The sequence below is a fragment of the Salmo salar genome, chromosome 17 (genome assembly GCF_965601325.2).
Source record: "Salmo salar chromosome 17, fSalSal1, whole genome shotgun sequence".
Taxonomy (NCBI): Eukaryota; Metazoa; Chordata; class Actinopteri; order Salmoniformes; family Salmonidae; genus Salmo; species Salmo salar.
In genome coordinates this window covers 29,158,540-29,172,290 of record NC_138307.1, presented here as the reverse complement: position 1 = coordinate 29,172,290, position 13,751 = coordinate 29,158,540, and the positions used below count along the sequence as shown (strand labels likewise).

General features: G+C 46.7%; 1 protein-coding gene across 1 annotated transcript in view; it reads right to left on the bottom strand.

Moving 5' to 3' along the window:
- The window catches only part of LOC106594304 (rhodopsin kinase GRK1-like), a 38,236-nt gene extending 26,942 nt beyond the window's left edge, over window positions 1-11,294 (bottom strand). The window contains exons 1-6 of the mRNA XM_045699584.2: window positions 9,960-11,294; window positions 6,541-6,668; window positions 5,950-6,107; window positions 5,724-5,807; window positions 3,304-3,428; window positions 2,392-2,593 (exon numbers count right to left, since the gene is read on the bottom strand). Of these exons, the coding sequence (XP_045555540.1) occupies window positions 2,392-2,593; window positions 3,304-3,428; window positions 5,724-5,807; window positions 5,950-6,107; window positions 6,541-6,668; window positions 9,960-10,661 (1,399 nt within the window). The 5' untranslated portion in view covers window positions 10,662-11,294. The remainder of the gene's footprint in view (window positions 1-2,391; window positions 2,594-3,303; window positions 3,429-5,723; window positions 5,808-5,949; window positions 6,108-6,540; window positions 6,669-9,959) is intronic.
- Window positions 11,295-13,751: the final 2,457 nt, after the last annotated feature.

Sequence of the window (13,751 nt, the reverse complement as noted above, 5' to 3'; positions counted from 1 at the left end):
GGGTAACGTGTGTATATTGGGTAATGTGTGTATATTGGGTAATGTGTGTATATTGGGTAATGTGTGTATATTGGGTAATGTGTGTATATTGGGTAATGTGTGTATGTTGGTTAATGTGTGTATATTGGGTAATGTGTGTATATTTGGTAATGTGTGTATATTGGGTAATGTGTGTATATTGAATGTGTGTATATTGGGTAATGTGTGTATATTGTATGTATATTGGGTAACGTGTGTATATTGGGTAATGTGTGTATATTGGGTAATGTGTGTATATTGGGTAATGTGTGTATATTGGGTAATGTGTGTATATTGGTTAATGTGTGTTTATTGGGTAATGTGTGTATATTGGGTAATGTGTGTATGTTGGTTAATGTGTGTATATTGGGTAATGTGTGTATATTGGGTAATGTGTGTATGTTGGTTAATGTGTGTATATTGGGTAATGTGTGTATATTGTATGTATATTGGGTAACGTGTGTATATTGGGTAATGTGTGTATGTTGGTTAATGTGTGTATATTGGGTAATGTGTGTATATTGGGTAATGTGTGTATGTTGGTTAATGTGTGTATATTGGGTAATGTGTGTATATTGTATGTATATTGGGTAACGTGTGTATATTGGGTAATGTGTGTATATTGGTTAATGTGTGTATATTGGGTAATGTGTGTATATTGGGTAATGTGTGTATATTGGTTAATGTGTGTATATTGGGTAATGTGTGTATATTGGGTAATGTGTGTATATTGGGTAATGTGTGTATGTTGGTTAATGTGTGTATATTGGGTAATGTGTGTATATTGGGTAATGTGTGTATGTTGGTTAATGTGTGTATATTGGGTAATGTGTGTATATTGTATGTATATTGGGTAACGTGTGTATATTGGGTAATGTGTGTATGTTGGTTAATGTGTGTATATTGGGTAATGTGTGTATATTGGGTAATGTGTGTATATTGGGTAATGTGTGTATGTTGGTTAATGTGTGTATATTGGGTAATGTGTGTATATTGTATGTATATTGGGTAACGTGTGTATATTGGGTAATGTGTGTATATTGGTTAATGTGTGTATATTGGGTAATGTGTGTATATTGTATGTATATTGGGTAACGTGTGTATATTGGGTAATGTGTGTATATTGGTTAATTTGTGTATATTGGGTAATGTGTGTATATTGGGTAATGTGTGTATATTGGGTAATGTGTGTATATTGGGTAATGTGTGTATATTGGTAATGTGTATATATTGGTTAATGTGTGTATATTGGTTAAGTGTGTATATTGGGTAATGTGTGTATATTGGGTAATGTGTGTATATTGGGTAATGTGTGTATATTGGGTAATGTGTATATATTGGGTAATGTGTATATATTGGTTAAAGTGTGTATATTGGGTAATGTGTGTATATTGGGTAATGTGTGTATATTGGGTAATGTGTGTATATTGGGTAATGTGTATATATTGGGTAATGTGTGTATATTGGGTAATGTGTGTATATTGGGTAATGTGTGTATATTGGGTAATGTGTGTATATATTGGGTAATGTGTATATATTGGGTAATGTGTGTATATTGGGTAATGTGTGTATATTGGGTAATGTGTGTATATTGGGTAATGTGTGTATATTGGGTAATGTGTGTATATATTGGGTAATGTGTATATATTGGTTAATGTGTGTATATTGGGTAATGTGTGTATATTGGGTAATGTGTATATATTGGTTAATGTGTGTATATTGGGTAATGTGTGTATATTGGGTAATGTGTGTATATTGGGTAATGTGTGTATATTGTATGTATATTGGGTAACGTGTGTATATTGGGTAATGTGTGTATGTTGGTTAATGTGTGTATATTGGGTAATGTGTGTATATTGGGTAATGTGTGTATATTGGGTAATGTGTGTATATTGGGTAATGTACTGGTGGCCCCTCGTCCTGACTGTCTCATCTCTTTTTGTTAATCACATCCTTGATGATTCCACGTTTCTAAAATGGCCTGTGATGATGACGACACATAAGCGCAGAAGGTGATGCAGCGGGTTCCATTCCAAATGGCACTCTATGTGCTATATAGTGCACTACTTTAGACCAGGGCCCTATATAGTGCACTACTTTAGACCAGGGCCCTATATGGTGCACTACTTTAGACCAGGGCCCTATATAGTGCACTACTTTAGACCAGGGCCCTATATGGTGCACTACTTTAGACCAGGGCCCTATATAGTGCACTACTTTAGACCAGGGCCCTATATAGTGCACTACTTTAGACCAGGACCCTATATAGTGCACTACTTTAGACCAGGACCCTATATAGTGCACTACGTTAAATGAGGGCCAACAGATTATAGGGTGCCATTTTGGACGTAACCCCAGTGATGCAGGCCGCACCTTCGTTCAGTTTCATCCAGTTGAGTTCGCTGAAGAAGGGGTGCGCTCGGAGCTCGTCACAGGACCCGTTCTTGAAGCCCAGCCTCTGGTCCACCGTCTTGCACAGCAGCGCCTCGCAGATGGACTTGGCTTTCTCACTGAACTTCTCCGGATAGGCCACGGGGTCATTCAGAATCCGCTTCTTCACTACTTTGTTCTCCACCTGAATAGATGACAGCCCATAGAGTTGGACAGAAGGTAAATCTATCCAACTCTCTATGTCTATGTGCCTCTATGTACCTCTTTGTGCCCTCTAACTAACTCTATGTGTTAGCCCTAGGTTAGGTTACACCTGACCAGCCCCACCCAGTACATTATTCATTAGCGTTACCTCTGTCAAGCCTCTGTGTGCGTCACAAATGGCACCATTTTCTCTGTTTAGTGCACTACTGTTGACCAGGGACCATAGGGCTCTGGTTTAAAGTAGTGCACTCCATATGGAATAGGGGGCCATTTGGAACGGAGGTAGACAAACGTGAGCTGTGACTGAAGAAAGCAAGAGAAAGACAGACAGAGAGAGAGGAGAGAGGCACAGAGAAGGTGAGAGAGACAGAAGGAGAGAGAGAGAGAGAGAGAGAGAGAGAGAGGAGAGAGACAGAAGGAGAGAGAGAGAGACAGAGGAGAGAGAGACAGAGAAATAGAAGGAATGACAGAGACAGAGAAGGAGAGAGGGACAGAGAAGGAAAGAGAGAGAGAGAGAGAGAGAGGGACAGAAGGAGAGAGAATGTACAGTAGAAAGAGGGTAGTACAGAATAGAGAGAGAGTGAGAGAGAGAGAGAGAGAGAGAGAGAGAGAGGGGGATAAGAAGGAGAAGGGAAGGAGAAGAGGACAGGAGGGAGAAGAAGAAATGGAAGAGAGGAAGGTAGAGGTCACCTTCTCTCCTCGGGTTCTGAAAGGTCCCTTGGCAGCGATGAACTCATACAGCGTGACCCCAAGGGTAAAGTAGTCCACTGACCAGTCATACTCCTCCCCTTTCAGCAGCTCTGGGGCCATGAACCCTGACGGGAAGAGGTCAAAGGGCACAGTAGTGTCCTCTGTCTGCGTCTCAAATGGCACCCTATACCCCATATACAGTCATCTACTACTGACCCCCACATTATGCTACAGGCCAGGGAGGTAAGGACCGGTGAGATAGAGAGGGGAGGGGACAGATAAGGACAGGTGTCTAGAGAAGGGAGGGGACAGGTAAGTGCAGGTGTAATAGAGAGGGGACAGGTAAAGATAGGTGGGATAGAGAGGGGAGGGGACAGGTAAGTGCAGGTGTAATAGAGAGGGGACAGGTAAAGATAGGTGGGATAGAGAGGGGAGGGGACAGGTAAGTGCAGGTGTAATAGAGAGGGGACAGGTAAAGATAGGTGGGATAGAGAGGGGAGGGGACATGTAAGTGCAGGTGTAATAGAGAGGGGACAGGTAAAGATAGGTGGGATAGAGAGGGGAGGGGACAGGTAAGTGCAGGTGTAATAGAGAGGGGACAGGTAAAGATAGGTGGGATAGAGAGGGGAGGGGACAGGTAAGTGCAGGTGTAATAGAGAGGGGACAGGTAAAGATAGGTGGGATAGAGAGGGGAGGGGACAGGTAAGTGCAGGTGTAATAGAGAGGGGACAGGTAAAGATAGGTGGGATAGAGAGGGGAGGGGACAGGTAAGTGCAGGTGTAATAGAGAGGAGACAGGTAAAGATAGGTGGGATAGAGAGGGGAGGGGACAGGTAAGTGCAGGTGTAATAGAGAGGGGACAGGTAAAGATAGGTGGGATAGAGAGGGGAGGGGACAGGTAAGTGCAGGTGTAATAGAGAGGGGACAGGTAAAGATAGGTGGGATAGAGAGGGGAGGGGACAGGTAAGTGCAGGTGTAATAGAGAGGAGACAGGTAAAGATAGGTGGGATAGAGAGGGGAGGGGACAGGTAAGTGCAGGTGTAATAGAGAGGGGACAGGTAAAGATAGGTGGGATAGAGAGGGGAGGGGACAGGTAAGTGCAGGTGTAATAGAGAGGGGACAGGTAAAGATAGGTGGGATAGAGAGGGGAGGGGACATGTAAGTGCAGGTGTAATAGAGAGGGGACAGGTAAAGATAGGTGGGATAGAGAGGGGAGGGGACAGGTAAGTGCAGGTGTAATAGAGAGGGGACAGGTAAAGATAGGTGGGATAGAGAGGGGAGGGGACAGGTAAGTGCAGGTGTAATAGAGAGGAGACAGGTAAAGATAGGTGGGATAGAGAGGGGAGGGGACAGGTAAGTGCAGGTGTAATAGAGAGGGGACAGGTAAAGATAGGTGGGATAGAGAGGGGAGGGGACAGGTAAGTGCAGGTGTAATAGAGAGGGGACAGGTAAAGATAGGTGGGATAGAGAGGGGAGGGGACAGGTAAGTGCAGGTGTAATAGAGAGGGGACAGGTAAAGATAGGTGGGATAGAGAGGGGAGGGGACAGGTAAGTGCAGGTGGACTAGAGAGGGGAGGGGACAGGTAAGGACAGGAGTGAGAGAGAGGGGAGGGGACAGGTAGGGACAGGAGTGAGAGAGAGAGGGGAGGGGACAGGTACAGTAAGTGGTTACAGCAGTGTGTCCGGTCAGGGACAGTACAGTGGGTTGTCAGGGACAGTACAGTGGGTTGTCAGGGACACTACAGTGAGTTGTCAGGGACATTACAGTGAGTTGTCAGGGACATTACAGTGAGTTGTCAGGGACAGTACAGTGAGTTGTCAGGGACAGTACAGTGAGTTGTCAGGGACAGTACAGTGAGTTGTCAGGGACATTACAGTGAGTTGTCAGGGACAGTACAGTGAGTTGTCAGGGACACTACAGTGAGGGACAGTAGAGCGAGTTGTCAGGGACAGTACAGTGAGTTGTCAGGGACAAGTACAGTGAGTTGTCAGGGACAGTACAGTGAGTTGTCAGGGACAATACAGTGAGTTGTCAGGGACACTACAGTGAGGGACAGTACAGTGAGTTGTCAGGGACAGTACAGTGAGTTGTCAGGGACAGTACAGTGAGTTGTCAGGGACAGTACAGTGAGGAACAGTACAGTGAGTTGTCAGGGACAGTACAGTGAGTTGTCAGGGACACTACAGTGAGGGACAGTACAGCGAGTTGTCAGAGACAGTACAGTGAGTTGTCAGGGACACTACAGTGAGTTGTCAGGGACAGTACAGTGAGTTGTCAGGGACAGTACAGTGAGTTGTCAGGGACAGTACAGTGAGTTGTCAGGGACAGTACAGCGAGTTGTCAGGGACAGTACAGTGAGTTGTCAGGGACAGTACAGTGAGTTGTACTGTACAGGTGAGTTAAGGGAAGTGGTAGTGTACCTGGAGTCCCAGCGTAGCCTTTGATATTGGTCTGGTTGTCCTCCAGCTCCACGGCCAGACCAAGGTCAGAGATACGCACGTTACCTGAGACAAAGAGCAAACATCAAGACCATAATGTCAAACACACCTCCAACAAACGTCAGAGATATTGTTAGCAGCCCAGAGTACGTCAGTGTCGACCCATGTCCTGTGTAAAGTGTGTGTGTGTGTGTGTGTGTGTGTGTACCTTCATTATCCAACAACACATTCTCAGGTTTGAGGTCTCTGTAGATGATTCTCTTCTGGTGGAGGTGCTCCATACCCTGTATGATCTGAGCTGTGTAGAAACAGGCCCTCTGCTCATCAAACCCTGGGTTGTTCTCATCCACATTGTAGATATGATACCTGACCGTAGATTAGATTGATGTTTACAAGAGGACATTCTTACCTCAGATCACGCATGAGATACACAAACCACATAGAAACACAACAGGAAACACAGCAGGATATAAACAACTGTAGATAGTCAGACATAAATAGAACCCTCCCTCCCCACACCCACCCAATAGGAGCAAGCTATCTTACCTCAGGTCTCCTCCCTCCCCACACCCACCCAATAGTAGCAAGCTATTTTACCTCAGGTCTCCGCCCTCCCCACACCCACCCAATAGTAGCAAGCTATTTTACCTCAGGTCTCCTCCCTCCCCACAGCCACCCAATAGGAGCAAGCTCTTACCTCAGGTCTCCTCCCTCCCCACACCCACCCAATAGGAGCAAGCTATCTTACCTCAGGTCTCCTCCCTCCCCACACCCACCCAATAGGAGCAAGCTATTTTACCTCAAGTCTCCTCCATTCATGATGGTCATGACCAGACAGAGCTCAGTCTTGGTCTGGAAGGCGTAGGCCAGCGACACGATGAACCTGCTGTGGACACGTGCCAGAATTCTCTTCTCCACCATCGCCCCCTAGTGGACCGGAGGGGAAAGGCACCCTATTCCTTATATAGTGCACTACATTTGACCAGGGCTCATAGGGCTCATAAGGGCTCATAGGGCTCTGGTCAAACGTATTGCACTATATAGGGAATAGGGTTCCATTATATAGGGAATAGGGTGCCATTATATAGGGAATAGGGTTCCATTATATAGGGAATAGGGTGCCATTATATAGGGAATAGGGTTCATTATATAGGGAATACGGTGCCATTATATAGGGAATAGGGTGCCATTATATAGGGAATAGGGTGCCATTTGGGCCAAAGCCTGTGTCTAAGGTCAGCACAGGACAGGCTGCAAGGTCCATCAGTTCATTCACATTACACAAGACAACCACATACTTATACGTAAGCATGTGTGATAACACGCACATACACACACGCCCAATACCCGTAGCAGGGAGGGATCTGCTCCATTTAGAAACATGGCAGAGCTGGCACGTACTGAATAAGGAGCTCAATAATCATTGTAATGCTGCAGGTAGGGGCTTATCACTGATTATATCATAGAAGACAGACATTCTGCACAGCTCCTCTGGTTCCTGCAGGTAGGGGCTTATCACTGATTATATCATAGAAGACAGACACTCTGCACAGCTCCTCTGGTTCCTGCAGGTAGGGGCTTATTACTGATTATATCATAGAAGACAGACACTCTCCACAGCTCCTCTGGTTCCTGCAGGTAGGGGCTTATCACTGATTATATCATAGAAGACAGACACTCTCCACAGCTCCTCTGGTTCCTGCAGGTAGGGGCTTATCACTGATTATATCATGGAAGACAGACACTCTGCACAGCTCCTCTGGTTCCTGCAGGTAGGGGCTTATCACTGATTATATCATAGAAGACAGACACTCTCCACAGCTCCTCTGGTTCCTGCAGGTAGGGGCTTATCACTGATTATATCATAGAAGACAGACACTCTCCACAGCTCCTCTGGTTCCTGCAGGTAGGGGCTTATCACTGATTATATCATAGAAGACAGACACTCTCCACAGCTCCTCTGGTTCCTGCAGGTAGGGGCTTATCACTGATTATATCATAGAAGACAGACACTCTCCACAGCTCCTCTGGTTCCTGCATTGGCACTTCATTGAGCGATTAATGTCACTTCATATCCACGAGTGATTTGACAGTCCAAAGTCAGTCCAGAGTCCACACAGCGTGGTTCCCTGGTAGACATCAGTGTGTAAACCAGCTGCCACTGTGGCCTAGAGGAATAGCTGGACCCCTGGGGTATTTGAATGAAATAACACTTGTATTTCATGTCAACTCTAATCATTGCCACTGCCCTGCCCAATATATCTCAATGTCCCCTGTTCATTCAGTTCCACTCCAGATAGACCCTTACCCCTCACTGCCCAGAACGACTACAGTCCAACACTTACATTCATCTTACTGGAGACTACTGCACTATACTACACACTCACACACACACACACACACACACACACACACACACACACACACACACACACACACACACACACACACACACACACACACACACACACTCACTCACGCACACATGCACACAGACACGTACGTACATGTACACACACACACACACACACACACCACACACACACACACACACACACACACACACACACACACACACACACACACACCACTGCCCAGACCACTCCTCTGTCGAGTCTATTTGTGGCATAGAACAAATCTACAGGGATGATCCTACATTGCACCCTATTCCCTATGAAGGGCCCTACTTTTCACCTTGGCCCATAGGGATTTACAGGGAGTGGGGTGCTATTTGTGATGCAACCTCAGAGGAAGACATTTGGAAGGTGTGTTGTTGGGTAATAGTCCTGAATGAGGTTCTTATGTAGTGTGAAATCCCTGTGATAATCTGAAGAGCTGTGACATTCTGCTGAAGGTCAAGGCTGAGGGATATGTACTCTCCTGTGTGTGCTCTCCTATGTACTAACACCTGTGTGTGTGTGCTCTCCTATGTACTAACACCTGTGTGTGTGTGTGTGTGTGCTCTCCTATGTACAAACACCTGTGTGTGTGTGCTCTCCTATGTACAAACATCTGTGTGTGTGTGTGTGCTCTCCTATGTACAAACACCTGTGTGTGTGTGCTCTCCTATGTACAAACATCTGTGTGTGTGTGTGCTCTCCTATGTACTAACACCTGTGTGTGTGTGTGTGCTCTCCTATGTACTAACACCTGTGTGTGTGTGTGCTCTCCTATGTACTAACACCTGTGTGTGTGTGCTCTCCTATGTACTAACACCTGTGTATGTGTGCTCTCCTATGTACTAACACCTGTGTGTGTGTGCTCTCCTATGTACTAACACCTGTGTGTGTGTGTGTGTGTGTGTGCTCTCCTATGTACTAACACCTGTGTGTGTGTGTGCTCTCCTATGTACTAACACCTGTGTGTGTGTGCTCTCCTATGTACTAACACCTGTGTATGTGTGCTCTCCTATGTACTAACACCTGTGTGTGTGTGCTCTCCTATGTACTAACACCTGTGTGTGTGTGTGTGCTCTCCTATGTACTAACACCTGTGTATGTGTGCTCTCCTATGTACTAACACCTGTGTGTGTGTGTGTGCTCTCCTATGTACTAACACCTGTGTGTGTGTGTGCTCTCCTATGTACTAACACCTGTGTGTGTGTGCTCTCCTATGTACTAACACCTGTGTGTGTGTGCTCTCCTATGTACTAACACCTGTGTGTGTGTGCTCTCCTATGTACTAACACCTGTGTGTGTGTGTGTGTGTGTGCTCTCCTATGTACTAACACCTGTGTGTGTGTGCTCTCCTATGTACTAACACCTGTGTGTGCTCTCCTATGTACTAACGTAAGTCTGTTCCGTAATCAGCCCTCCTCCACCAAGCATCGCTTATCCTGGACAGATGCTTTGGATAAGTTGTGTTACGAGTGGTATTCATCGTACCCAAAACACAAACTTTATTAATTAAACTGTGAACTCTCTTTTGTCCGTCACACGCTTCTCTCTCTCTCTTTATCTCTTACCTCTTTAAAGTGACTTCCTCAGAGCTCTCACACGAAACTCACATGTACTGAAACCAACACCTAACCCTAATGTCTTACAACACACGTCTCATATCAACCCATCCACTGACACATAGCCATTTCCCTCCATGAACTACACTACCCATCAGGCACTCCTTCCTCTTTTCCAATGGCAACCAATTTTGCCCTCCATTTTAGAAGTGAACTACAAAGTCCACTATATATAGTAGTAATACAGGTCTTCTGTCTCTCACCTCATAGCCTTTCCTCTTCTTCAGCCTCTTCTTGTTGAGCTTCTTGCAGGCGTACAGTTTCCCCGTGGCCTTCATCGAGGTGGCGTGTACCTCCCCGAAGCCCCCCTTCCCAAGGACACGGAAGTCCATGAACCAGTCCTCTCCCGTGGGCTGCATCTCCAGCCACTTCCACTGGAGGAACCTCTTCAGGTGCATGCTGTCCAGGTAGAAGGTGTAAGGGACCTCCTTGAGGAAGTCCAGTACGCTGGTCAGAGTCTCGATGAACAGATCGTCTCCGGCCTCCGCGTACTTCTCCTTCACCTTGGTGATGTCGTTCTCCGGCAGGAAGGGGCAGAAGTGTTTGGCGCTTGGCTCCATGTAGCGAGAGAGCATCTTGGAGGCCTTCTTAATGCGGTCCTGGTCCTCGGCCTGGTTGTACTCCTCCACGTCCTTCCACAGGCGGCAGGGGCCTTTGTATTCGTTGTTGGCCTCCAGGAACTCCTGGAACAGACGCTTGCCGATGGGCTGCTCCACGCAGGCGGTCTGGAAGCCCAGGTCCAGTGTCTCCCTGAGGCCCTCGCACACCGTGATGTGAGGCAGCTTCAGGCGGGCGTGGTACTTCTTGTCCCGGTTGGCGGACGGGTTGGCCGTGCCGTCGAAACTCCCGCGCGCCGAGATGTAGGCCGAGTTGGCCACCACCGTTGTCAGGCTGCCCATATCCATGGCGATGAAGGATGGAGGCAGAAACAAAGAGAGAGAAATAAAGAGAGAGAGAAACAGAAGTGAAGCGCCGAGCTCCACTGGGAAACAGATCAGGAGAGGGAGTGAGAAAAGCCCCAGACAACTCCTCTCGTCGTGGACACGGAGAGAAGAAGAGGGGGAGAGGAAAGAAGGAGGAGAAGAGAAGGACAGGAGTAAACAGAAGGACAGATGGCCAGATGACCAAAATGTTCACGGGAAATGAAAGGACTAGAGTTTCCCCCAGACTGTAGTGATTCAGTAGAGAGCAGAGGGGTGATCTGTCTGTCTGTCTGTACCCCTGGAGCGCAGGATGCAGAGAGAGAGAGAGAGAAAGAGACACACAGGGAGCACTGATTCCCCTTACTGGGACCGGAGCAAACCTGAGACTGAGAGGTTAAGCCCCTGCCACGCACACACGCACACACATTCTCACATAACAGAGATCTGTCTGACTCAACACCTTTGTGTTCAGAGTTTATCCACTAACTCTATAATACCTTCCTTCCACTGCTACTGTGTTAAACCATGAGGAGGACAATAGGATGGAGAGGGAGAGAGAGAGAGAGAGAGAGAGAGAGAGAGAGAGAGAGAGAGAGAGAGGGGGAGAGAGAGAGAGAGATATGGAGAGGGAGAGAGAGAGGGAGAGAAAGAGAGAGAGATGGAGAGGGAGAGAGAGATGGAGAGGGAGAGAGAGAGGGAGAGAAAGAGAGAGAGATGGAGAGGGAGAGAGAGATGGAGAGAGAGAGAGAGGGAGAGGGAGAGAAAGAGAGAGAGAGAGAGGGAGAGTGAGAGAAAGAGAGAGAGATAAGAAAAGAGTCAGAGTGGTAGCATTCATAAAAATGATCCATGTCTATGGAATGGTATGTGATCCAGGTCTATGGAATGGTAGGTGATCCATGTCTATGGAATGGTAGGTGATCCAGGTCTATGGAGGGGTAGGTGATCCAGGTCTATGGAGGGGTAGGTGATCCCAGGTTCTATGGAATGGTAGGTGATCCATGTCTATGGAATGGTAGGTGATCCATGGTCTATGGAATGGTAGGTGATCCATGTCTATGGAGGGGTAGGTGATCCAGGTCTATGGAATGGTAGGTGATCCAGGTCTATGGAATGGTAGGTGATCCATGTCTATGGAGGGGTAGGTGATCCATGTCTATGGAGGGGTAGGTGATCCAGGTCTATGGAATGGTAGGTGATCCAGGTCTATGGAATGGTAGGTGATCCAGGTCTATGGAATGGTAGGTGATCCAGGTCTATGGAATGGTAGGTGATCCATGTCTATGGAATGGTAGGTGATCCAGGTCTATGGAATGGTAGGTGATCCAGGTCTATGGAATGGTAGGTGTTCCAGGTCTATGGAATGGTAGGTGATCCAGGTCTATGGAATGGTAGGTGATCCAGGTCTATGGAGGGGTAGGTGATCCATGTCTATGGAATGGTAGGTGATCCAGGTCTATGGAATGGTAGGTGATCCATGTCTATGGAATGGTAGGTGATCCAGGTCTATGGAATGGTAGGTGATCCAGGTCTATGGAATGGTAGGTGATCCATGTCTATGGAATGGTAGGTGATCCATGTCTATGGAATGGTAGGTGTTCCAGGTCTATGGAGGGGTAGGTGATCCAGGTCTATGGAATGGTAGGTGATCCAGGTCTATGGAATGGTAGGTGATCCAGGTCTATGGAGGGGTAGGTGATCCATGTCTATGGAATGGTAGGTGATCCAGGTCTATGGAATGGTAGGTGATCCAGGTCTATGGAGGGGTAGGTGATCCAGGTCTATGGAATGGTAGGTGATCCAGGTCTATGGAATGGTAGGTGATCCAGGTCTATGGAATGGTAGGTGATCCATGTCTATGGAATGGTAGGTGATCCATGTCTATGGAATGGTAGGTGATCCAGGTCTATGGAATGGTAGGTGATCCATGTCTATGGAATGGTAGGTGATCCAGGTCTATGGAATGGTAGGTGATCCATGTCTATGGAATGGTAGGTGATCCAGGTCTATGGAATGGTAGGTGATCCAGGTCTATGGAGGGGTAGGTGTTCCAGGTCTATGGATTGGTAGAGAATTAATATAGAACATTATCACCGTTGAAATGTTCCCAGTGGTTTCTGACAATGTGTTCATGTCACCATTTCACAAAGCAGTTGACTAAAGTGTGGCCATTGTAGTTTCAATAAAAAAGCAGCATAATCATGATTTTAGAAGACATCCCATAATTCCATGGCAGTTCCCTGGACATATCATGCAGTTACAGAGCAGTAGAGTATCACACCAAGGTCCCTGGACATATCATGCAGTTACAGAGGAGTAGAGTATCACACCAAGGTCCCTGGACATATCGTGTAGTTACAGAGGAGTAGAGTATCACACCAAGGTCCTGGACATATCATGCAGTTACAGAGGAGTAGAGTATCATACCAAGGTCCTGGACATATCATGCAGTTACAGAGCAGTAGAGTATCACACCAAGGTCCTGGACATATCATGCAGTTACAGAGGAGTAGAGTATCACACCAAGGTCCCTGGACATATCATGCAGTTACAGAGGAGTAGAGTATCACACCAAGGTCCTGGACATATCATGCAGTTACAGAGCAGTAGAGTATCACACCAAGGTCCCTGGACATATCATGTAGTTACAGAGGAGTAGAATATCACACCAAGGTCCTGGACATATCATGTAGTTACAGAGCAGTAGAGTATCACACCAAGGTCCCTGGACATATCATGCAGTTACAGAGGAGTAGAGTATCATACCAAGGTCCTGGACATATCATGCAGTTACAGAGCAGTAGAGTATCACACCAAGGTCCTGGACATATCATGCAGTTACAGAGGAGTAGAGTATCACACCAAGGTCCTGGACATATCATGCAGTTACAGAGGAGAAGAGTATCACACCAAGGTCCTGGACATATCATGCAGTTACAGAGGAGAAGAGTATCACACCAAGGTCCTGGACATATCATGCAGTTACAGAGGAGAAGAGTATCACACCAAGGTCCTGGACATATCGTGTAGTTACAGAGGAGTAGAGTATCACACCAAGGTCCTGGACATATCATG